The following is a 23,598-nucleotide window of genomic DNA, read 5'->3' as shown; positions in this document are numbered from 1 at the left end:
AGCCATATTCCCTCTCCTCTGAATTGAGGAGGCCCTTGCAAGAAGTGTCCTTACTTTCTGCCCTTCCCTAAACCATCTACCAGAGTAAGATGCAAATCCCGTAAGGTCATTTACTTGATTAAGACCCTTCAAAGATTACTGGATATAGCTCAGGCTTTTTATCATGACTTAAAAACCTAATCCCTTACTTGCCATTTGTTCCTGAGTAACAAATTGTTTATCCTTTCCTGCCCTCCCCACAGACACTTTCACTTTTGCTCAAGATATTCTGGGCCCTAACATCACACCTGGCTCCCTTTGCCTGGTTGATTTCCAGAATTCTTTCGAGGGTCAGCTCAGAAGTCACCTTCTTGTGTGAACCTTTTGGCTCCCTGAAGCTAGTTGATTTTGGTATGACAGAAAAATCCTAGATTCTTGAAGACAAACCTGTTTGATTCTTGGTTCTGATATAGACTAGGCGAGAGCCTTGGACAAGTAAGTTCAACTCTCTGAAGCTTTTTCCTCATCTGTTACGTGAGGATATTGATACCTGCCTCTGATATTCAGGGAATCATCAAATGGGATAAAGTTAATAGAATGCCTAACACACAGATACAGGCAGCAGCTGTTAGTTCCCTTCCTCCCTTGCACTGTACGCTCTGTGTCTACCTCCAGTATTTAAACCCCCACATATTGTTGAAATGGCCAGTTAACTCTTTGCCTCCCTTTCCAAGACTATTGGTGCCTAGAGGACTAGAACCTTGTCCTACTTAACTTTGTATTTGCAGGCCCTAGCTCATCAGGACTGGCAAATAGGAATTAAATAAATGTTTGCTGCATTGAAAAACCCACTCTTTCACTAGCTGTGATTTTTCAGATCTTGTTTATTCAGGCTGAAAGACAGCCGTCCCTCTGTATCCTCACATACCACAGCCACAGATTCAACCAACCATGAATTGAAGATATTAAAAAAAAAAAAAAATTCCAGGAAGTTATAAAAAGCAAAACTTGAACTTACCAGCAACCATTTACATAGCATTTACATGGTATTAGATACTATAAGTAATCTAGAGATGATTTAAAGTATACAGGGCAAATACTATGCCATTTCATATACGGGACTTGAGCATCCATGGGTTTTGGTATCCATGGCGGGGCGGGGGGGGGGGAGGGGGAAAGGGGGTTTGGGGGAGGGTCCTGGAACCAATACTGCCCACCCCTCACCACCTATACGGAGGGTGGACTGTACCTCCCTCCCCATCTGCAGCAGCACTTTCTCCTGTTGCCCTCACTTCTTTGGGCAGCTGCCAGGGAGAGAGGCTATCCAACTCCACTACAAACCCTTAAAAGGCTGAATAAAGGGACTAGGAAGGATGCAGACTGGCAGGCGACCAACGGTCGAGAGGTGTCGGGGCGATGGGCCCCAAAGCAAGGTTTTCGGGCGTCAGGCTGGGTGAGGGGTCCCAGACCTACGGAAGAGACTCCTCGACATTCAAGCGTTCCCATCCCAGCGGATCCGCCTAGGAGAAACGTTCGCGCTATCGCGGTTCTCCAACACTTTGTCTCCGCCCGTCGGCCTCCGTCATCTAGCCGCCGGAGGGGCCGCAGAAAGAGGCGAGCAGCCTAAGGGAGGAGCGAACGTGACGTGGGAGGGGCGAGTCGCGAGGCGTGTGACGCCAACCCTGGTGCGTGCGTAACGTGAACGGAAGCGGAAGCGGTTCTGTTCGCCGCCTCTCCCACCGGCCCGATGAGCTGCAGCGGCTCCGGCGCGGACCCCGAGGCGGCGCCGGCTTCTGCCGCCTCGGCCTCGGGCCCGGCACCCGCGGTCTCGGCCCCCGCCGCGCTGCCCGCCGGCGTCGCTGCGGAGAACAAGGCCAGCCCCGCGGGGACAGCTGGGGGGCCTGGGGCTGGAGCCGCGGCAGGGGGCACGGGAGCCGTGGCGGCGCGGGCCGGGGAGCCGGCCGAGCGGCGCGGAGCGGGTGAGGGCCGGGACGGGTGAGGGCGAGGGCCGCGCCTTGGGCTGGCCCCAGCGGCGGGTGAGGGCAGAGGGTTAAGGCGGACCTAGCTGGGCCCCCGCGCCTCCCACCTCCATGTCTCAGTTTGCTGGTTCTCCTCCAGCTCCGGTGACGGCGGGCGGCGCGGCGCCCCCGGAGGGGGCCATGTCTAACGGGGTTTACGTGCTGCCAAGCGCGGCCAACGGAGACGTGAAGCCGGTGGTGTCCAGCACGCCTCTGGTGGACTTCCTGATGCAGCTGGAGGATTACACGCCTACGGTGGGCTTCCCGCCTGAACAGGCTGCTGGCCCGCTGTCACGTCAGCTTCTGCCACGCCGCCTGTATTTGCAGCGTCCTCTTGCGTTTACTCCCCTACTAGCTCTTGTGATTTATCCCTTCTGCCCACCCAAATGAGGAGCTTCCTGGTAGCCAGGCTTGCCCTCCATTTCCCTTACCCTCCCACTCTCAGCCCCACAGTACACAGGGCTAACACTGACAGTCGTCTGATTGACTTCTCAGATCCCCGATGCAGTGACTGGTTACTACTTGAACCGTGCTGGCTTTGAGGCCTCGGATCCACGCATGTGAGTAAACTCCGGGCAGGTTAGAGCCTTGGGTGCTTGTGTGGAGTTTGTTGTCCACCTCCTTCTCACACCATCTTTTTCTCTCTAGAATTCGGCTCATCTCCCTAGCTGCCCAGAAATTCATCTCAGATATTGCCAACGATGCCCTACAGCACTGCAAAATGAAGGGCACAGCCTCTGGCAGTTCCCGAAGCAAGAGCAAGGTGTGAGGCGAGGCTCGTTGAGTCAGTTATTACCTCCTACAGCAGCAGAGGCTTAAATTATACTGAAACCCCTTTGAGGGAAACTAAGCCCTAGGGGAGGTGAAAGACCTACTCAGGGTCACCCACCTGGGATTGAACTCTGGAATTCCTGTGTTCAGTTGGTGCTCTTCCCTTTTCCCTCAGGACCGCAAGTACACTCTAACCATGGAGGACTTGACCCCTGCCCTCAGCGAGTATGGCATCAATGTGAAGAAGCCGCACTACTTCACCTGAGCCACCCAATCTAAATGTACTTGTCCATCCCCTTGTCCCCACACCAGCCTGTTTTCATAATAAACTTTATTGTGACAGGCAGGGCTGATCCCTCCCGTGCTGGGAGACACCGTGTGGCAAGTGACAAAGCTTTAAGCCCATTCCCTTTTTGGGCCACAGTGGTAGGGATGGGGGCAGGGGATGGGCCCCATGGCTGGGGTAGTACCATGACTAGAGGCAGGGGAGGCAACCAGAGGCCTGCTGCTTTGGGGAGGTGTGCTCCCCTAACCGTGTCCTGACACCTCTGGAGTTCGGACAAGGACTTTCCAGCCCTACTTGTCCTGCATCTTCTCCAGGATAGGCACAATCATGTCAAACTTGGGCCGCTTAGCAGGGTCTTCATTCATGCAGATCTTCATGAGTTTACATACATGGGGGGAAATGCCTGGTGGGATGGTAGGCCGAAGGCCTTCCAGTGCCACCTGCAAGCACAAGGAAAAACAACGTGGGTCTCAGAACTTGAGTCTCATGTGGGGAGCGGCCTCTAGCCCTCAGGACAGGATTCTGTATATTTGAACAAACGTAGGAAGAGCCCAGCCCCACTACAATTATTGTCACTACCACCACCATTCCCCCAACACAAGTATATCCAGTTGTGCTCTCACCTTCATTCCAATTTCCATGTTGGAGAGGTCAGCAAAGGGTACCTCCCGTGTCACCAGTTCCCACAGAAGCACTGCAAAACTCCACATGTCTGCTGAGCGTCTGTTTGTGTCTTCAGGCTTCTTTTGCAGAGCTGGAAGGACAGGACTTAACTGTTCCAGCTGCCTATCCTGTCTCTGCTTCCCTTCCATTACTACTGAGCTGCCCCTTCTCTGCCTCCCAATATAATGCACTCACTCACCTTCAGGGGCCACCCAGGCAGGTGCATACATGCGTCCAGGGCACTGGAAGGAGAACTTGACGTCGGCCATACTGATTCGAGCAGTCATGTCCTCATCAATCTGAGGAGGAGAAGATAGTTGTGTGGAAGGAGGTAAGTCCTATTCTAGATAGGGAAAGGGCTTCTGGGGCCTGGGCCGGGAGCGAAGTTGTGACCTCACCATTACACTACGACTGTTGAGTGCATGTCGTGGGATGAGGGGCTCTAGCGTGTGTAGAAAGGCCATGCCCCTTGCCATGTCCAGCGCAAACTTCACAGCCTGGCTCTGGTCCACAACGAAATCTAAAAGAGAAGGCAAGAGTTAAATAGTTTGGAGAGGCTTACATTTCTCTCCCCTCCCCCGCCACGACGAGATTTGGCATCCCCTACTCACTGGTGCCTTCGTGTAGCACATTGTACAGGGATCCATATGGCATCCAGTGTGTGATGAGGGTGGGGTGAGGAGCAGGTGGGGACTGACAGGCACCGAGCACTGGGAGCACATTCGGGTGGGAGAAAATCCTGGAAGAGGGAGAGAGTGTCCCTGGCTGAGACCCAGCATAAAAGATCTCCCTCTGGGTGCTGGGCAGGGTTCCTTGGAACCCAGGCTTCCAGTTTAGGCCTTGCCGCACCTGAGCCGGGGACACTCCTCGTTGAAGTCCCTACTCTTCCTTGTACTCCAGTCTCGAACCTTCAGCATCTTCACGACGATGTCATTCCCCTGCCAGCGGCCCTTCCATAGCTGAGGGACAGATATGAGTTAGAAGGCTTTAACTAAGGCCACTGCTTTCCTGCCCACTAACTGGAGGAAAAACTTAAAATGAGTGCAGAGCAGGTAATGTGTCGGGGGGTGGGAGGGCAAGGGCAGGGGTCACCTCTCCAGAGTGATTCTCATTGAGCTTCGCCAGGAAGTTGAGCTGTTTGAAGTCAATGCCGGAGTGTTTGTTCAGAGTCCCATTTCCTGAGAGTACGGGCAGGTCAGGTACTTCCCTCTAACCACCCTCCCTCTCACCCAGCCCCAGGAGCCCAGGCTTATTCTCTATCACCACCCCTCCCCTCACAACTGACTCACGGGGCCGAGTGCGGGTAGTCCCCTTCCAGAATGTGTCCTTGTATGGAATACGGTTCAGATTCTGGCCCATCTTCTCTGCCCGCTCTAGGGAAGAGAGACAAACAGTCTTGGCCTCAGCTGTTGTGTGGTGGGAGGAGATAGGTTGAAACATGATAAGACACGAGCGGTGGGTGGGGACAGACCTCGGAGAAGCTCTCTCAAGGGTGCCTTGGCTTTGTCCACAGGCATCTCTCCATACTTGTTACAGATGCTGACAAGGGCCCCATTAGCCACGAGGTCCTGTAATTAAGAGGTGGCTGTGATGAGGGCAGTCACAACCAACCATCAATGTAGATGCAGTACAAACCCTGTGAATGTCGAGAGTACTGGGCAGTACTCATAGGATGGGTTGAGGGTCCTAGAATCTCCCACTCAAGCTCAGACTTTGCTTCCCACCCATCCCAGAACTCTGGGCCTGAGTACTCACCTCTGCCACCTGATCTTGGCCCCAAAAACAGGCATAGTGCAGGGGCACATTCCCATGCTCATTCACTGCATTGATGTCAGCTTTGTACTGCAGCAGCTGGTCCCCATGGCCAAACGGAAAGAGGCAGAAGGTACAGTCAGTCCCAAATGAGAGATGTGTGTTGAGGCATGCAAGGAGGGAGAAGAGTATACATACTTCCTATGGTATGTTATAGTGCCTATGGCTGACTTCCAGGCAGGTACGTCAAGTAGATGACAGAGGCAGGGGTTCATACGTACCTTCTGTACAATATCACGGTGCCCATGACTGGCTGCCAGGTGCAGAGGGGTGTCATCCCCACGGTTCATCACATTGATTCGTGCCCCGCGCATGATCAGCATCTCGACCACAGCAGATCGGCCTTCTCGGCAGGCCCAGTGCAAGGGGGAGAAGCCATGATCGTCCCTTTGAGGAAGGGGCAATGGTCATTGATCTGGAGGTGGGATGGGGGCAAAGGCTTTGATACAAAAAAAAAACTGATAGTCACTCTTCATACTCTCCCTGAGAAACTTTACCTCTAGGACTTTGATTCTCATTCATGCCAGCAACTCCCAAAGCTGTCCAATTCAGACCTTCCCCTGAGCTTCAAACCCAACCAACCACTACCTGAAATCCCAACAAATCCACATGGTTCATTGTCTCCATCACCAACTCCCACTAGCCTTTCTTCCCTGGCATGCCCTCATTACATGGTAACATTCTGCATCTGGTTTCCTTTGCACCCCTTTTGCAACATCTGTTGGTCCTTTCTATTTTCCGCTGCATCTGGCACATCCCCCTACTACGGTACTTGTCACACTGGATTGTAAAAATCTGTTAGTGGCCTGTCTTGTCTATTAGACTGTAAGCTTCTTGAGAGAAAGGAGTGACGGCAGCTGTTCAGTGCACGTTAGTGGGAAGGAGGAGTAGGTTTGAAAAGGAAAGCCGCAGCTCATGGGAGAGGAAGCAAGCTTACTGATTGGTTCTGATACTGAAATTAAGATCTAAAAAGGGAATGGAATTAAAATGATGGTTTGGAAGGGTTTATAATGAAAAGGAGAAATGCTTTTGATAAGTCATTCATGATGAAGTAGATACCACCACATAAGACAGGATTCCTCTACTCAAGCAATCCTGGGCACAGAAAACAAGAAAATGAGAATGGCTTCTTTAGAAAGAAAGCTACATCTGACTTTTTTCTTTTCTCAAGAACTTGTATTTTATAAAGTAAAAGAAATGTACAAAAAACAAAAACAAACAAAAAAAACCCAACTGTGTGGAAGCTAGGCCGGCCTGACAGCCCGGGGCCATAAAAGGAAATTCCCTCCAGTCCTGGGCTGCAGATCCAAGGGGCGGAGCAGGGGGGCAGTCCGTGGTCTGGGCCGGCAGCCTCGGGATGCCTTAGTGCTGTGGTCACTTCCCGTGTGCGGGCTCTGGGCGGGGCCTGGAACCGCCACCGCGGGCCACCCAGATGTCCACACAGCCAATGTGGGTGGTGGGTGTGGCCTTTAACTTAGATTTCCCTCCACAGCTGCCCTCTTCTGCTCCCAAAGATAGCCAAAACCTTTCCTGGGAGGTGGGTCTTCCCTTTCCTCTTCCTAAAGCAATCACCACCCCCTGCCTATCAGTCAGTTTTGCATCCCAGCTCTTTAATTTGTGCCCCAGCTTATCAGCCTCTGGCAGTCTGTAGCCCCAGAGCAGGCCAGAGCCTGAGAGCAAGAGCAAGAGTATAGGCACAAGGGTTCTGCCCACTGTCAGGCCGCCGGTCACCTCAGAACCTGAACTTTAGTCCTGAAGAGGCCAGCAGGAAGTTCACCCTCACTTCATATCCAGCATATAGCCAGTTGGGCCCTATCTACTCAAACCAGCACCAGTTACGCTAATGCCACCCCTTCACCTTTTGGCTGCTGAGTCTTCCTAGATGCCAGGCTCACTGGACAACCTCACCTGACCCGTTATAACCCCACCAACAAAATACTAACTGCGCTCGCTGTCTTTATCAGAGCACCCTTTGAAGAATTATATGAAAAACGGAAGGAGTGACTGCGAATTATGGAGAAATAGCATAGAGCCTAATGGAAACCTGTAAAGCCTGGATGAAGATGACAGGTGATCCTTACCTCTCAAACCTAAAAAATAAAATCTTCCCAACCTCAAAAACTAAAATTTTAAAATAAAATTAAAATCCACCATCCTGAATCAACATCACTACTGCTTTTCTTGTCCTCCTTTCTCAGCCAGCCTTAAAGAACTTGTCTACATTCACTTTCTCTACCTCCCATTCAACCTGTCACAGGGCTGCTGCCTTGAAGGCAAGCATTATGTCTGATTCTGGACCTCTAGCACCCAGCACAAAAGTTCAGTATAGTTCTTTAAATGAAGGAACCTAGTCTAGTTTCTTCACCTGTTTTCCTCTGAAACAGCCCTCACAGAGATCATCAAATATATAATTAATTGTAAATTCAGTGGTTACTTTAAAGTGCTCAAGTTCTTTGACCTCTCAGCAGTCTATAGTACCGTTGACCACTCCCCTTTTGTTGAAACATTCACTTCTCCAAGCCTTACTAGCATATTTTCCTGTTTCTCCTTCAACCTCCAGTTGCTCCTTTTTGGTCTTGTAGGTTTCTCATCCCCTCTGTTTCACACCCTCCTCTTCAGGTGCCACCTACATGCTAATATCTCCCAAATCTGTCTCCAAGTCATATCGCTCTCTTGAAATCCAACAGCCTACTCAACATTTCCACTTCACTGTACTGTCACTTTAACATGTCCAGAGTGGAACTCATCACCCTTCAGTCTTGTCCATGTCAGTAAAAGGAACCACCATCTACCCAAGTGCCCAAGCCAGAACCCTGGTCATCATCTTTGACCTTCCTCACTTCCCACACCAAGTCTCACCAATTCTTTATCCTAAAGATTTCAGGAATTTGATCATTTTTTTCTTTTTTACCTGCCCCAATTCCAGTACAAGCTATCACCACTTCTGCTGCCACTCTTCACATCACCACCTGCTCTTCACAAAGCATCCAAGATGACACTTAACAAATGGACAGTCTCATCATATCATTACATGGCTTTAAACCCTTGTTCTTGGAATAAATGCATTATTATAGTCTAAATATTGTTGCATGATCTGGCTGACCCTTGCAGACCTTTCCAATCTTATCTCCTGTCGTTCTCCGCTTGTACCCAGTGCTTCAGCCCACAGAAGCCCACAGAGGTCTTCTATCCTCTAGCCATATGGAACTCCGGACAATTTCTGGGCACCCTCTTCTGGGTGTCTTGCCCTTGCCCCCTAGCTTTTGCCCATGCAGTTTACTGAGGCTAGAAAAGTTCTCTGCAGCCTCTGCCTGTGAAATTCTTATTCAGTCCAGATTCAGCTCAAACAACAGCTTCCTGTGTGGAGACCCTCTGCCCCGCTGACTGGCTGTGCTTAGCCCTCATCACACTGGATAGGAAAGTCAGCAGCCCGCACCAGACGTGAGCACCCCACATCAAGGAGAGGAGCATGTCTTTACCCTTCCTCTCCCCCACCAGCCACCTCAGCTCACCCCTGGTTGAGGTCGTTCTCCGTGTTGTCCAGCCACAGGCGGACGGCAACCGCATTGCCCTCCCGGCACTGAGTGAAAATGTCGTCCATAGCAGCGTCCCGGCGCTGAGTCCCCTCGATTGGGAAAGCGTGGGGACTGTAGAAGGATCCAGGGAAGGGGGGGGGGGTGAGCCCCAAGCCTTGTCCCTTAAAGGAGAGAAGTGTTTGTGTTGGGGTGGGGGTCTGCGTCCCCGGCTACTGGAGGTCTGTGAAGGGGTTAGGGGGGCAGCGGGATGATCCCGTACTGTGTCCCCTGGGCGCGAGGGAAAGGCGGGTCGGGCGAAGTAGGGGGTGATTAAGAGGCAGTACCTCCCGAAGGGATGTCAGAGAGCAAGCACAGAGACCCTACCCGCGGACAGAGCTGGGGGGAGGGGGGAGTTTAGGCGCCCTATACCCTGGGGGAGGGGATCGGAGGTCCTTCCCGGGGATGGCCTTCGTTCCCCACTCAGAACGGAGTAGGCGGAGTGAGGGGTGACCGCCTGGTAGAGCTCGAGACTTGGGGAGGGGGCACGGGTGCTCCCACACTCACCGGGACTCGGGCTGGAGGAGCCTTCTGCGGGGAACTCCCGTCCGGCCGCGCCCGCCGCCCGGCCCCGCCCCTGGCCCTCTCTGGCTAGCGCGGGCCTCCTTCCCCCAGCCCTCCAGCCCGCCTTCCTTGACCTTCTAGCCCACCAGTGTCTAAACTCGATGGTTTTCGGCGCTGAGCCGGCTGCTCTAGCCGCCTTAGCCTTCACTCTTTGGTTTCCGGCCCTGTGTTGGAGGCTCTGAGCGCTTTGACTCCTGGAGACTGGCTGGGCACGTGGAGAGGCTGGTGGACCGCGCGACCTCGTTCTCCCCAACCCCATGTTCGAGGAGCCGGAGTGGGCCGAGGAGGCCCCAGTAGTCGCGGACCTCGGGTCTGTAGCCTTACGGCCTCGGACCACGGCCGACTCGCAAATCAAGGTGAGTGGACCCGCAGGGGCACTCGGAACGGACCCCGCTGGATCCCAGAGATGGGGCGCGCCGCATGTGTATTAGGGGGAGGGGGGCGCCTGCGACCGCCCGAAAATCCCGGAACTTCCGAAAGAAAGTGACGTTGGAACTGAGAGAGACTTGGTGAGTAGAAGTTAGTGAAGCAAAGAGGGTTTCTTGGAAGGAAAAGCACGTGCAGAGACCCTGGTGTGAGAGAGCACGTTCTGCTAGGGTCACACACCTACACAGAAATAATCTGTGTAGTTGGAACGGAGAGAGTGAGAGGGGGTGCTGTAGAAATTGGAGAGCTAGATTAGAAGCTTTGCATACGGTAAAGATAGAGAGAAGCCAGTGGAGTGTTTTAGCAGAGGAATGATTTCTTCAGATTTGCATTTTGAAAAGGTCCTTGGGTGCTGTGTGGAGACTGGAGAGAGAAGAGTGAACGACGTTGAAGGGTTGTCAGTACTACCTTTCAAAGGGAGGTGGTGCTGAGGGGAGCTCCAAGATAAGTGCCTGGCTTAGGACCACCCAGTAGGACTTCAACCTAGAATGGCCTCCCAGACAGCAGACCTTCTCCTTTAAGCTTTTGCCGATGTGAGGGCTGCTGCACTTGCTCAGGCTCTTTCTACACTTCGGTCAGCCTCCAACATGGAATCTGTCCGCTTTATTCCCTCCTCTTCAACCCCTCAACCCATTGCTGTAGTCCGTGCCACTGGCCTCTGTCTACAGCTTGTCCTTTTCAGTTTGTTCTCTACACTACAACTATTAAAGGAGGCACCTTTAATACACACACGTGTGATCCCGTTACTCTTGTTTTCAGAAACCTTCCTAACTTTTATAAAAAGATATTAGTTAGAGGTAGAAGCCTGAGCGTGAGGGTTGGAACTCCTGGTCCCTGGCCTTGATCTTGTAGCTTGGAAGGAAAATCACGTGCAGAGAACGTTTCTCTGGGGAACCCCATTACCTCATCTGCACAATGAAGAAAGTGGGGTGGATGATTTCTCTGCCCTCCTTGGGATGGCGACTTGAAAGTTCTTCAGGGTCTGGCAGTCTTCATGACAAGTTAAGTTGACTGGGAATAATCCATATGCCTCTAACCAGTGTCTGAATGAGGTCCCCATCTCTCCTTTCTTATTCTCCAGGCCCCATCCATTCTCCTCGCCCCTGCTCTCATACCTTGTTTTCCCCCAGGGCTCCAAGCACCGCCAGCTCTTGGCCACATTACGGGCCCTGGAGGCAGCATCTATTCCCCAGCAGCCCCCCAGTCTGCCTGGCAGTGACGAGGAGGACGAGGAGGAGGTGGTGCAAAGAAAGAAGAAACTCCCAAAAAAGGTCTTGTTTGCCAGCACTTCTCCTGAAGTAAAGAAGAAAAGGAAGAAGAAACGTCAAAAACAGGGCCCACCTAGCAGTGACTCCAAGGAAGAGGAAGTGGAAAGGAAGAAGTGCCACAAAGGGGCTCTTCTTGGCAATGACTTTGCTGCAGAAGAGAAAAGAAAGAGGAAATGCCAGAAACAGGACCCTTCAAATCCTGCCCAGCCCCTGGACAATGTTGACCAAACTGGTATTAGTGCATGTGGGACAGGGAGGGGGGATCGGCTGATCCTAAATATGACAGAGGTTATCTGCCACCACTAGGTTTGGGGTTAGGGAATAAGAAGTACTTTCATCTAGGCCACAACCTCTGTCTCAGGTTTAGTCTCTTGCTAAGCCTCTGAATTCAGGGGATATTGCCCCAAATATGCCTTCCCATCTCACTCCCTGCAGGTTCCAAAGCCTGGAATTCTAGTGCTGCAAATGACTCCACCAAGCCAAGCCCTGAGACCCCTTGCTCTAATCCTCCGCATACCTTGAGTCGCAAGCAGTGGCGGAACCGGCAGAAGAACAAGCGTAGACAGAAGAACAAGTTTCGGCTTCCTCAGGTGCCAGAGCAGGCCCCAGCCACAGCCGCCGCAGAGGAGACAGAGGTGCCTCCTGCCCCAAGTCCAGACAGCCATGGAGCCCGGGCGGAGGCTCTGCGAGCCCGCATGGCCCAGCGGCTGGATGGTGCCCGGTTCCGCTACCTCAATGAACAGCTGTACTCAGGGCCCAGCAGTGCTGCGCAGCGCCTCTTCCAGGAAGACCCTGAGGCCTTTCTCCTCTACCACCGTGGCTTCCAGAGCCAAGTCAAGAAGTGGCCACTGCAGCCAGTGGACCGCATTGCCAGGGATCTTCACCAGCGGTGAGTGGGAGTTGGGCATTGTGAGAAGCGAGGTGTGTCAGTCACGGGCTCAGACCAGACCAGTGAGCTGTTCCTGCCTTCCACTTCCAGGCCTGCGTCCCTGGTGGTGGCTGACTTTGGCTGTGGGGACTGCCGCCTGGCTTCAAGTATCCGGAACCCTGTGCACTGCTTCGACTTGGCCTCTCTGGACCCCCGGGTCACTGTGTGTGACATGGCCCAGGTAAACCCCACTCCTTCCACGTATCTGGCCTGTGCCCTAGGCCCAAACTTCATGGGCTAATCTCTAACATGCCCTCTCTGCCCGGCACCCCTAGCACTCGGTGCTGGCTTTCTCCTCCCCGTAGTGTGTGCTTCATACAATACTCTCACCCTCCATAGGTGCCTCTGGAGGATGAATCTGTAGACGTGGCTGTGTTCTGCCTTTCACTGATGGGAACCAACATCAGAGACTTCCTAGAGGAGGCAAATCGAGTGCTGAAGCCAGGGTAGGAGTCCCCAGGAAACAGATGCATGCATATGTGCACATGCGTGTGTCTGTGCATTTACCCAGAACTTTCCATCCTTTTCAGGGGTCTCTTGAAAGTGGCTGAGGTCAGCAGCCGCTTTGAAGATGTTCGGACCTTTCTGGGGGCTGTCACCAAACTGGGCTTCAAGGTCATCTCCAAGGTGAGGGCCCCAAGAAGTCTGTCTGTATTTTTGTCACATGTGTGGCCCTTCAGGGTAGTAGTGGTGTTCAGGATGGAGGTCATAATCAGACACAGATGTTTGCTCCTTGAAGGCATGACTTGTGGGAGAGCCCTGGGAAGCTTTCTGGGCAGGGACGGGATGTGGACGGAGGTGGTTTGAGGAGCTGGGGTGAGGATTTAGAGCTCACTGGGTCTTTTCTGTCCCTAGGACCTGACCAACAGCCACTTCTTCTTGTTTGACTTTCAAAAGACTGGGCCTCCTCGGGTCGGGCCCAAGGCTCAACTCTCAGGCCTGAAGCTCCAGCCTTGTCTCTACAAGCGCAGGTGACCTCTGGACCCCCCTTGAAAGGGGAGGCAAGTCTTAAACTCCAGGCTCAGTACTCTGAAGTACTCAGGCTGTGACCCGGGGCCTGGTACCACCCTTACTCCATCCCAAGAACAAGATGTAATGAAACCCCTGGCTCAGCCCTGCTCTAATGAAGGCTTCTTGGTTCCAGGAAGCATGAAGTCATTTGGGCTAGCTAAAGAATAAGGAGTTACTGTGAGAACGCAGGAGTATCTGGGAATTGGGGATGCGCCCTTAGTGTCATGGAAACGACATGGTTTGGAATTCAGTGCATCCCTGGGTGTGGCTCCTCTTTCCATCTCTCAGGAGCCACGTGGGCTTTCTGTCCTAGCATCTCCACTCTCCTCTATTGTCCTTTTCCTGTTTGCGCATCAGCTCCTTCTGCTTACCCATAGCTTCTACAGCTTTGGTCTGCCCAGGCCTTGAAGGCCTGGGGCAGGCATTGCTTCTTGGCTCTGGGGCAGCTGGTAGCCCACCAGCATCCTGGCTGAGCACGTCAGTCTGGGCTTCTAGGTCAAGATGGTTTGATTGTCCCTGTACTGAGTGCTTCTTTCCCCTGATCCTTATCTCCATCTTTGGAGCCGTATGGCCCAAACTACTCCTAGTATCTGTTGTCCCATAGGGCCCTGGTGTGTGTCTGGCTGAGGGCACAAATTTTGGAATCAGGTAGACCTGCCACTGATTGCTGAGTCTTTTAATCTTTGAATGTCGTATTACTCATTTGGAAAATGGTAGGATTCTTGTCTCATGGGATTGTCGTGTGGTGTGGGTTAATGAGGAAATCTGTAGCTAGGGCTGGGTGCACAGGAGGTGCACGATAGACTGTAGCTGTGGCTGATGTGTGTCGTAAGCATTACTGCTTTCTAAAGACCTTCTCCAGGCAGGGTTAGGGGCTGAAGAGTAAAGAATGGACTTGTTGACTGAGGAAGACTCTGGGAGAGCTCAAGGTAGGCCTTTCAACAGGCTTATTTTATAGGATTTTTAGAGATTCTTGACAGATTGTGAGCTGTTCTTGGAGGGGGGGTGGTGAAGGAGCTGGGCCTCTTCATAAATCACAGCTGATTGATGCTATTTGGGGTGGAGATTGGGCTGTTCATTGGCAGAAGGGTCTGTCTGTTGTTTCTGCCTTGTAGTGGGCCCAAATCAGCATGTCTTAGGAAAGCTATAGGCAGGGAAGGCTAGTGCTGGGAGAAGATGAACTGGGATGATAGGTCCTTGGCCCCTTCCAGAAGGCATCTGCCATGGGCCCAGGTATAAAGATATAGCCTGTTCTACCTATTTCAAAGAACAAGAACTGAGAGTGACCACTGGGACACAGGTTCCAGGGCTCTGAGCCAGTTGGGTGCCTCCAGTAAGGTGGGTGTTTTGAGGCAGGCTGTGTAGGCCAGAGAGCATGTTTGGAGACTGGGCTGTGAACCATCCAGCAGCTACTGCTCAGTACCTTTGTATGTGCTTCTCTCTGCTGAATACTCATCTGATCAGCAGAGTCTTACTCATCCTTCCAAACAGCCTAGTTGTTTCCTACTCCGTTACTCCCAAAGCAGAACTAACTTCCTCATCCGCACTCCCAAAGCGCTACGTGAAGAGTGCAATTTCAGCATTTAAATACTGTGTGGCAGTTGCTTTGTGCATTAGGCTGCAGTCTTCTCGACTCTTTATCTTTGTATTCCTGAGCTGGTCACTTGAGATCCATCTAAGGAGGTGATAAGGATGACAGGGTCCAGTTGAGTGGGACCGATGAGAAGCAGGGGTGTTGCAGGAGCCCAGGTTCGGGCACATGATGAGGGCACTGTGAACTAGTGACGGTGGAATAGGCGGAGGTGGTTGGGAGAACTTCAGTGAGTAGAACTGGTGGGACATTGCGGCTTGGTGAGAGAAAGGAATCTGAAGCAAGTCTTGGGTTTCTGGCTTGAGCAACTGGTTGGGCTGATGACGCCATTCAAAAGGTTGGGTTTTTGGTACCTTGATGTTCACTTGGAAGTGGGACAGAAACTCAGCAGCCGGAGGAGGTAACTCAAGTCATAGGAATAGATAAGGTATCCAAAGTAAGAGAACGAGAAGAGAAAGTGGCTTGGAATAGAACTCTCAGGAGCATTTAATGGATGAGTAAAGGAAAATGAACCAATAAAGGGGACAAGAAGAGAAGGTGGGGCCAGAGATGGAGGAGTAAAACCAGGAGAATGAATTTCTTAATGTGGAAGGAGTGGGGAGGTTTTCGGCCGACAGATGCCGTTGAAAGGTCTATTAAGATGAGAGAGAGGTCAGGTCGCAGCAGGGAGAGGATTGCTGCATAGTGTTGAGGGCCTGGGGTTTGAATTTATAGTGGTATTATTCATGAATTTATAGTGAGCCCAATGCTGTGGTTCTCTCTACGTACTCAGGAATCTAGGTGTAGCTGTGGAAAAAATGAGTACTGAGGGATCATCCAGAGTTGGAAACTTGCCATGCAATTGAAATAAACGAGCAAAGGAATTTCAGACCGTTTGTAAGTAAGTGATTGCTATGCTGGACCATGGAATTTGGTAGAACAGGTGAGTGGAGTAAAGACAGGAGTAGGTTGTTGCATTGGGGGTAACTGAACAAGTAACCTAGAAGGATGGGAGACTGTGGTCAGAAACTGGAATGCCTGAATAATTCATATTGGAAGCAGAGCAGCTCCAGGCAATGGCTAAGTTTAGAGTGTAGGTATAGGGGTGAGTGCCTGAGAGGTGTGCAAGGGAGGTTGCCCGGAGATTGGTTAATGCATGGAGGCCTCAGGTATTGAGAGAGGTTCTGCGTGGACTTTGAAGGTCTCCAGTATGATGGTAGACATAAGCGTGGAACAGGTGCCAACCTCTTGAAGAAGGGGGCAGATCCAGGAGATCTGCAAAGAGTAGGAGAGGCGGGATAGCGTGAATTTCAAAGGGACAGAGGGTTCACACAGCCTACTAGAGAGACTTCCATCTTGGGGGTGAGGTGAGGCTGGTGAGTGGAGCTGGCTACCAGGCAGCCAAGACAAAATACCCTGACAGTCCTCTCCAGCTTGGTAGGATTCACTGGGGATTGTTGGGGAGACAACTGTTGTGGCAGCTCCATGGGACAGGAGTCTCCTGGGATAACAGGGAGGGAGGCAAGCCATAAAGTCTAAGGGATGTTTTGGAGTAGCAGGGCATCTGTCTCACTGTAGTGCACACATCGCCTTTTTATAGGCGATAAATCTCTGTTTCCCAAGTGTTATTTATATTCCTAGATCTTGATTAATTTTCCCTGCTTTATTATCATGCTCAGCAGGACAGCTGGGGTCTGCCTTCCTCCCTCTTTTGCTTTCCTCCCTTACTTAAAATTTGGATTCTTTCTTTGCCTGTTCTGGCTCCAGCCACCTACATGAACATCTTTCTGGGTCTCACTCAGGACCCCGGCTCCCCTAACTCAGCCAAGCCTCTATCTGCGTTTCTGTCAATTCTGAAAGCAGGACTTTCCTGAATCTGGGTCCCCCCCGCTCCATCGTCAGCTTCAGGACAAGCTGTTCTTCAAGTCCATGCCTGGGCTTCAGTGTCTAATGTTAAGAGCCTAGACTGAAGAGAGAATAATATATATTTCTTTAAGAAATAACAGCATGCCAGCTGTTTAAGGAACAGTGAGATCAGTTTAAGGAATAATTGGAGAACAGAATGAAGGAGTGCAGTCATAGTAAGAAGTAAACAAGAGTGGGAAAGAGTGTAATTGGAGATTCCACTGGGAGCATTTGGGAAGCCTGAGGTATTTATTCCTAAAGCCAAGAAATGGTGAACGTGGAATCTGACTCCTGCCCTGGAAATGCGGAGGGCAAACAGAGATTCATTAACTGTTTCAGGGGTGGAGCCAGGGGAGTGCTGCTGCTTTTGCATTGGGCTGTGTTCCCAGAATTTGCCGTGGTAAGCCATGCATGAGTGTATCCTTTGCACCTTGCAGGAGAGGGAGGTGTCAGCTGGTCTCGAGTCCTGTCCGGTAGGACCATTTGAAGAGGCAAGGAGACCTTAGCACAAAGAAGCTAGGAGTGTGCCATGTGGGCTGAGGAGGGAGTCTCAGGAAACCACCCAGAATAAAGCTGCATCCACCAAGGTAAAGGGGACTGCAGAAAAGACACAGCACGATGCTCCCTTTAAATATCTAGCAGGCCCGTGGGGCACAGAAACACCCAGTCAGGCAAGCACTGTTTTATCCCCTTCCTCTCTGCAGTTGGGCCCAGAGCAGTCAGCAGCTCTTAGGTGGAGAGGAGGTGAGAAGAGCAGAGAGCATCCAGACCATTCCTCCCTTCCCCAGTGCAGGCTCCTTGACTTAAGTGGGACAGAGCTGGGAGGCGAAAATAGTTAAAGCTACAATAGGTGCAAATTATTTATTGTAACGTAGGATTAGACGTTGCAATCATCTGAGACTGGCTTTGTATCTGAAACTGATTCTGAGACATCTGTGAACTAAGAATGAGCTGAAAAGTCACAGGCTTGCTGCAGCTTTTCTCTAAATGAAAAAGGGTTGGAGGGGTGGTGAGAGACGAGAATAAAGTTGGGTTTGGCTAGCAGTCTGTGCTTATGCTTCCTCAGCATCCCTTTTAGAGGCTTATTGCCCCTGCAGTCATCGGGGTGCTCCAGCTTTTGTTCCTGTAACACTGTTCTAAGGGAGCACAGTTCCCGAAGAAGCAACATGGTCTTGGCAGAGACACAGCTCGGCTCCAGTCACTCAACCACTTACGTAATTTCACGAAGCCCTTTACAGATTCTCACAGAGACCTCTAATTACGTTGTCCTCCATCCCTGGTGACCTCCCAGGCTGTCCACCTGGTTCTAGGACATTCGACTACTGCAGTAACCACCTTACTGGTCCAGTTGCTTCCACTCCTGTCCCCAGAGCAATTCATTTTCCACTCAGCCAAGTGAGCTTTTTAAAATGTAAGTCGGATATGTCACTTCTCTGCTGAAAATCCTTCAGGGGATTCACAGTGCTCTGAGAACAAAAGGCAAACTCCTTCCCAGGCCCTATGTGATCTTGCCCGGGCCTCCCTCTCCAACTGCACCTTAACCCACTGCTTCCACACGACACTGCAGCCACACAGGCTTTCTTTCCATTCCTCAAGTGTTCCAAGCCATTTCTACTTCTGGGTCGTTACATTTGCCACTCCATCTTCTCAGGATACTTTTCCCTGGTGAGTTCATTTTCATCTTCCAGATCTTCACACCAGCATCACCTTTTCCTCCGTGGAAAAACCGGGCTAGATGCTCACCAAAATGTCCTTTTCCTGGACACACAGTTAAATTACATTTCCCAGCACCTTGCATCAAGGTGGGGCTGTGTGCATCGTCCTCCCCAGTGGAAAGGGAGCAGAAATGACGTTTCACTACCAGACCAAGACAGTTCAAGAGTGGACGAGCCTTCTCCGTGTTCTCCACCCCCTCCTCTGCCTTCCAGGGTGACCTTGAAGCACATGTTTTGAAGATGGAGTCAGAGCATAGAAGGACTCTGGATATTTAAGTCCCTGCTTAGAGGAGAATTGCTTGATCAAGAATATCCACACTTCTTTGAACAAGGAATAACCTCTGTTGCATTAGTGTTTAGCATGATATGCCCTGGCTAATATAGCTTCTCTGGCCACCCTGTCCACCTTGTCTTGATCACAGAACCCTTTCTGTTTCCTTCAGGGTGCTTCAGACATTTAATTAGCTTACCAGATGCCGGTCAACACTTCCCCAGTCCTATGAATTGGACTCCTAACTGGGGAAAAAAATGCTCACATGAGGAAGTTGAGATACTGATTTTATCAGTTTATCAGTTACATTTTGATTGTGACAAAAGAAAAGCAACAACAAAAAAAGGAAATCCCCCTAAAGAATATCTTAAACAAATTAGATTTTTCTTCTTCTAAAACTAGAAACCTGATGGTTGGTGGTTGTTGGCATTGGTTCAGGAATTCAAGGATGTTAGCAGTTAGGTCTGTGTGACTCTTGATCCTCATGGTCACAAGATGATGTGTTTTGATTAAGCAGAGACACCCTACTTACTATTACCCTTCTCAGGAGTCTCACAGGTAGCCACAGCCCCTATCTTTTTGGCCTTACTTCAAGGGTCCTTCTACATTGTTAGTACTCTGGTGTAAATATGTTCCATTTATTCCCTATAACATGGCTGAGACCAATCTGAAATATTACTATTTTAAATATATTTGTCTCCCCCGCCCCTTCCCACATCTCAGTGGCCTGTCAGCAACTCATCCAATTCAAAGCTGTTCTCCCTGCAGCTCAGTGGGGTGGGTAAACCTTCATGGTCTGTTTTTTTCACTCATTCTCTACCTCCTCTATCACTTCTAGGACTGGGATGGGGGAAGGCATGTTAGAGGCACAAAGGCTAAACTTTGATTTAGTTTAGCTTCATCAGTGTGTTCTACTAAGACAGGCATTTAAATGTTGGCTCAGTGTGTGAGGTATTGGGGTTCTCTGGAGTCCCGCCATGACACTTGCGGACTAACTGGTTTTGGTTCCCTCCTTCCAATACTCAGCCCACACTCCCCCTTGGCTCTTCAGCTCCTGACACTGACAGCGTATGCACAGCGTCCTAGTGCTGAAGTCCCTCACCCTGGCGGGCAACCCTCCTGGGAGAGGCTCCAACAAATACCTTAGGAGTGGTTACCTTTTTGGGAGCTCCCGGGAAACTCATGCATGTTTGTCCTGCCAAACAGCAGAAGTGCAGCCCCGCCGGCAGCTGACTCCCCTTGTCCTGTCCCAGCTAGCCTGACTCTGACCTCTCCATATCTCTCTCTCTGGCTCCAGACCCTCACAAGTGACTCAGGTTACTTTCTCCCAAGAAGCCTCTGCCCCAGGCTCCACCCCAGTGGCCACATGGAGCCGGGTCTATAAGTTTCTGCGTGTAGCAAGCGTCTTGCTAGAGAATGTAATGCTGGATGAATATAAGGCCCCTCCCTCTCCTGGAAACATGAAATGACTATAAGCGGTTGTGTTGGAGCCCTCCTCGCTTGATTTAGGATGGAGGGGACAGCGCTGCTTCTTTACCTTTCGGGGAGAACTTCTCTCTATTCCTAGAAATTCCCGTCAATGAAGCTTGCATTTCTAACTTCACGTACAATAGGAAGGTTGGTGGGCCCTGGATCAGCTTTATTACCTTAGAGTAAATTCTATGTAGGTATATCTAGCAGCCTTATTTAACATCTTCTTACTTGTGCAAGTATTCTTGTAAAATGTGAACTGTTCTCATGCATGTGCTTTATTTATAGAGTATTGTCAACAAATCTTGTCTTCTTTTTTTCCATCACTCAACTGTGTTTTTAATATTCATCTATGTTATCAATCAGGGCCCACTCAGGAAAACAGAAACCATACTAAGTGTTTCAAATAGAGAGCATTTAATGCAGAGAATTGATTACAAGTGATAGAGGCTGAGACAAAAGAAGATGCTTGATGTAATTAAAAATTAAGAACTGGAGAAATCAGATAATGTCCTAAGGCCTGGGAAAACAAAAGGGAGGAAGGGAAATAATTACCAGAAACTAGGAGCTCAGAAAAGGGGCCACTTTTAACGGGTCAGTACTCAGATCTTCATGGGGAGGCTCCCTCCACATACCTGGTGCTTGGACTTCTGAGGAAGGAAACGGCCTTGAGGGTGAGGGGGCAAGGTCTGACTGTTGTCTGACTGCCACGGGGGGAGCTGATCTGCTGCTGGTGTCTCAGAAGTGTAGCAAAGCTGCTGCTGAGTGCAAAAGAAGCTAGTAGCCAGAGACAACTGTCTGCAGCTGAAATACTGTGACAGCAACTGGAAAACAGAAATGAAGACTCTCCCCCCATGTTTCATTTTCAGTTTCCCTCTATGGCATCCCTTTGGCAGAACCTAATGGAACCACCTGCCAGTGGATTCTGGGAAATACACTCTGCAGAGTCACAGCTGCAACAACACAACTCCAGAGGGTGTGTACGTGGGGGCTGAGAGGGAGGTGTGCTGCAGAGGGAGATATGGAGAGTGTAGAAGCCAAAAGAAAATAGGTAAATAGCCAGTCTATTCCATGTAGCTGCTCATGCATCTAGATTGTTGCTTCCGTCAGCTGTGAAGTACTCCATAATATGCATCCACCATAGTAAACTTATATATTGGCCTGGTTGCCTCAAATTCTTTGCCATCTGGAGAAATTAAAATCCTTGCAGCTAGCGTTCTGCGTACAAAATAAGTGCCCCCGACTAGATGCACTCATTTGAGATTTGGGAGGTAAGGGTCATCTTCCTGCCGCTTGGCTGTTATTGCTGGAGGCAGGTGTAAGCGCTGGGCTTTCTGCAGCAGCGTCCCGCCGAAGCCAGGGACAAAATAGGGTGCCTGCTGTAAGGGCGAAAGGTCAGCATATTCTGGAAGTTCAGTAGGTAAAATAAATCTGCTCTGTACAACTTTGGCTTTAATAAGATGGTTAAGAAGAAAAATTATTGGAAGGGTGTCAATACGTTACTCAGAGAACTAATGGAAAGTCCAGGGAGTGAGGCTTAGAGGACAGACAGGAGCCAGGGGAGGATGAACAGGTGCAAAATCTAAGGTCAACTTTAGTCAGTCTGGTTAGGATGGCACTGCTGTCACCATTGCTACTTGACTTTACTCTCACTGTTCTGGGTACATAGATTGATGCTGAGAATTGAGATAATCCTCCTCTATGTTCATGGCGCTGTATTAGGACCGGCTCAGAAAGGCCCCTCTCCTGTTCTTTATTTTGTTTGTTTACTTTATTCCTGATTCATACTTCTGCTCCTCTTGTACCCCACAATGTGTTTGTTGTGTGCCCCTGGACACCTGTGTATCTTTGGCAAAATAGATGGTGGTTTTGGTATATGCATGCTGTGGCAGAGACTTGCCAGCTGTTCCTTGCACCCATTTTCTTCTTCCTGGGAAATTAGCTGTACTCTTTCCCAGCTTCCCTTATTCTTAAGTCTGGCCATGTGATTGAATCTAGCCAATTGGATGGTAGTGGAACTAAGATGTGTTACCTCTGTGACTTGGGTCCTCAAATTTTCCTATGCACAGTCCCCCATCTTATTTCCACTTTGGCCTTTGAGCATACGACCTTGAAAGCTACACGTTGAAGATGACGGAGCCAAAAGGTGGGAGGAGCCTGAACGTCACTTAGAGGAGAGCCACCCACCAATTAAGAACATCTGTTTTGGATTTCACGTGAGTGAAAAAGAAACCTCTATCTTTTTGAGCCATTATACCCTTGGTTTGTTGTTACAGCGACTAGTAATCTTTTTTTGAAATCCCTTTTAATTGAACACATCAGAAAAGTAAACAAAACACACACCCATACAGAAAAGTAAACAAAAATGTTAAGCCTAATGGTTTATCACAAGGCCGGTACCTGTGTACGCGCCACCTAGACTAAGAAACAGAAGGCTGTCAACACCCAGAAGCCTCTTTTATGTCACCTCCCAACTTTCTTCTCTTGACTTTGCCAAGTTACCGCCATCCTAACTTTCATGACATTGATTTCCTTGCTTCTCTTTATAGTCTTACCAGTTGAGCGTCCATACCCAAATTGTATATATTTCCATGTGTATGGCTTCTTCCCATCCCATGGATGCGAGTCATCCATGTGTTGAGTGCAGCTGAATTTCATTCATTTTTATTTCTGTAGAAATAGATCCCATTCTGTGAAGAAACCACAGTTTATTGATTGATTCACCTGTTGATGTACATTTGAGTTATGTATCCATCGGAATGGGCTGGATCATGCTACAGGAAACAAAAACCCAAAATATCAATGGCTTATCCCCACAAAAGATAATTTTTTACTATTGCTGTAGGTTGGCAGGGACTCTGTTCGTAGTCACTAAGGTGGTCAAGCTAATGAAACTCCACTGCAATACATGCTTCCGTAATCACTCGGCGAGAAAAGGGAACAAGACAGATCACACCCTGGCACCAAAAGCTTCACCCTGGAAGCGACACATGTCCTCTTTGCCCCGTTTAATTGGCCAAAACAAGTCTCATTGCCATATATACCTCCTGTCCAAGCCTACCGTGTACCCAGAAGGAAGAGAAACAGAATGTGAACTGCCTAATGATTAGTTTGTGGTTCCTACAGACAATGCTGCTGTGAGCAGTCTCGCAAGTGCCTCCTGCGCGTGTGCACATGCTTCCTTTGGGAATATAACTAGGAGAAAACTGGTCAGAAAGTATGTATATCCTCAACTTTAATACTTAATGCCAGACTGTTTACAAAGTTTTCAATTTATACTCCCTTCACCAGGGAAATGAGTGTTCACTTCATCCACGTGAGAATTCACTTTATTCCATATCTTTGCTACCTTGTGGCATTGTCCCCCAG

The 23,598-nt window shown here is 50.2% G+C and overlaps 3 protein-coding genes across 4 annotated transcripts; 2 read left to right on the top strand and 1 right to left on the bottom strand.

Moving 5' to 3' along the window:
• Positions 1-1,705: 1,705 nt before the first annotated feature.
• TAF10 (TATA-box binding protein associated factor 10) lies at positions 1,706-3,114 on the top strand. Its single transcript, XM_065881329.1, has 5 exons — positions 1,706-1,958; positions 2,098-2,252; positions 2,493-2,557; positions 2,646-2,760; positions 2,944-3,114. Exons 1-5 carry the CDS (start codon positions 1,727-1,729, stop codon positions 3,031-3,033), a joined length of 657 nt encoding a protein of 218 aa, XP_065737401.1. The 5' UTR covers positions 1,706-1,726; the 3' UTR covers positions 3,034-3,114.
• ILK (integrin linked kinase) lies at positions 3,083-9,656 on the bottom strand. Of its 2 annotated transcripts, none has more exons than XM_065881327.1 (13): positions 9,609-9,656; positions 9,042-9,154; positions 5,751-5,916; positions 5,473-5,568; positions 5,189-5,285; positions 5,007-5,090; positions 4,810-4,895; positions 4,567-4,676; positions 4,329-4,456; positions 4,116-4,237; positions 3,917-4,016; positions 3,678-3,808; positions 3,083-3,494 (listed from the first exon to the last, which is right to left on the bottom strand). In XM_065881327.1, the coding sequence occupies exons 2-13, from the start codon at positions 9,128-9,130 to the stop codon at positions 3,345-3,347; spliced, it is 1,359 nt and encodes a 452-aa protein (XP_065737399.1). In that variant the 5' UTR covers positions 9,131-9,154; positions 9,609-9,656; the 3' UTR covers positions 3,083-3,344. The 2 variants fall into 2 exon arrangements, with proteins under 2 accessions (XP_065737399.1, XP_065737400.1); XM_065881328.1 differs by having other exon boundaries at positions 9,042-9,277; positions 9,609-9,647.
• Positions 9,657-9,836: 180 nt separating this feature from the next.
• RRP8 (ribosomal RNA processing 8) lies at positions 9,837-13,447 on the top strand. The gene is made up of 7 exons (XM_065883087.1): positions 9,837-10,021; positions 11,222-11,591; positions 11,795-12,248; positions 12,339-12,468; positions 12,627-12,733; positions 12,818-12,914; positions 13,143-13,447. The coding sequence occupies exons 1-7, from the start codon at positions 9,923-9,925 to the stop codon at positions 13,260-13,262; spliced, it is 1,377 nt and encodes a 458-aa protein (XP_065739159.1). The 5' UTR covers positions 9,837-9,922; the 3' UTR covers positions 13,263-13,447.
• Positions 13,448-23,598: the final 10,151 nt, after the last annotated feature.

This window comes from Phocoena phocoena, chromosome 8 (assembly GCF_963924675.1).
Source record: "Phocoena phocoena chromosome 8, mPhoPho1.1, whole genome shotgun sequence".
Lineage (NCBI taxonomy): Eukaryota > Metazoa > Chordata > Mammalia > Artiodactyla > Phocoenidae > Phocoena > Phocoena phocoena.
This window is presented reverse-complemented; position numbering and strand designations above follow the sequence as displayed.

Excerpts from the sequence above, each read along its gene's own strand:
- ILK (XM_065881327.1), bottom strand. The coding sequence starts at position 9,130 with ATGGACGACATTTTCACTCAGTGCCGGGAGGGCAATGCGGTTGCCGTC. Across the intron at positions 4,896-5,006 it reads GACTACCCGCACTCGGCCCC|GAAATGGGACTCTGAACAAA; the intron begins GTGAGTCAGTTG and ends CCGTACTCTCAG. Across the intron at positions 3,495-3,677 it reads ACATGGAAATTGGAATGAAG|GTGGCACTGGAAGGCCTTCG; the intron begins GTGAGAGCACAA and ends TTGTGCTTGCAG.
- TAF10 (XM_065881329.1), top strand. The coding sequence starts at position 1,727 with ATGAGCTGCAGCGGCTCCGGCGCGGACCCCGAGGCGGCGCCGGCTTCT. Across the intron at positions 2,253-2,492 it reads TGGAGGATTACACGCCTACG|ATCCCCGATGCAGTGACTGG; the intron begins GTGGGCTTCCCG and ends TTGACTTCTCAG. Across the intron at positions 2,761-2,943 it reads GTTCCCGAAGCAAGAGCAAG|GACCGCAAGTACACTCTAAC; the intron begins GTGTGAGGCGAG and ends CTTTTCCCTCAG.
- RRP8 (XM_065883087.1), top strand. The coding sequence starts at position 9,923 with ATGTTCGAGGAGCCGGAGTGGGCCGAGGAGGCCCCAGTAGTCGCGGAC. Across the intron at positions 12,249-12,338 it reads GCCAGGGATCTTCACCAGCG|GCCTGCGTCCCTGGTGGTGG; the intron begins GTGAGTGGGAGT and ends TTCCACTTCCAG. Across the intron at positions 12,469-12,626 it reads CTGTGTGTGACATGGCCCAG|GTGCCTCTGGAGGATGAATC; the intron begins GTAAACCCCACT and ends CACCCTCCATAG.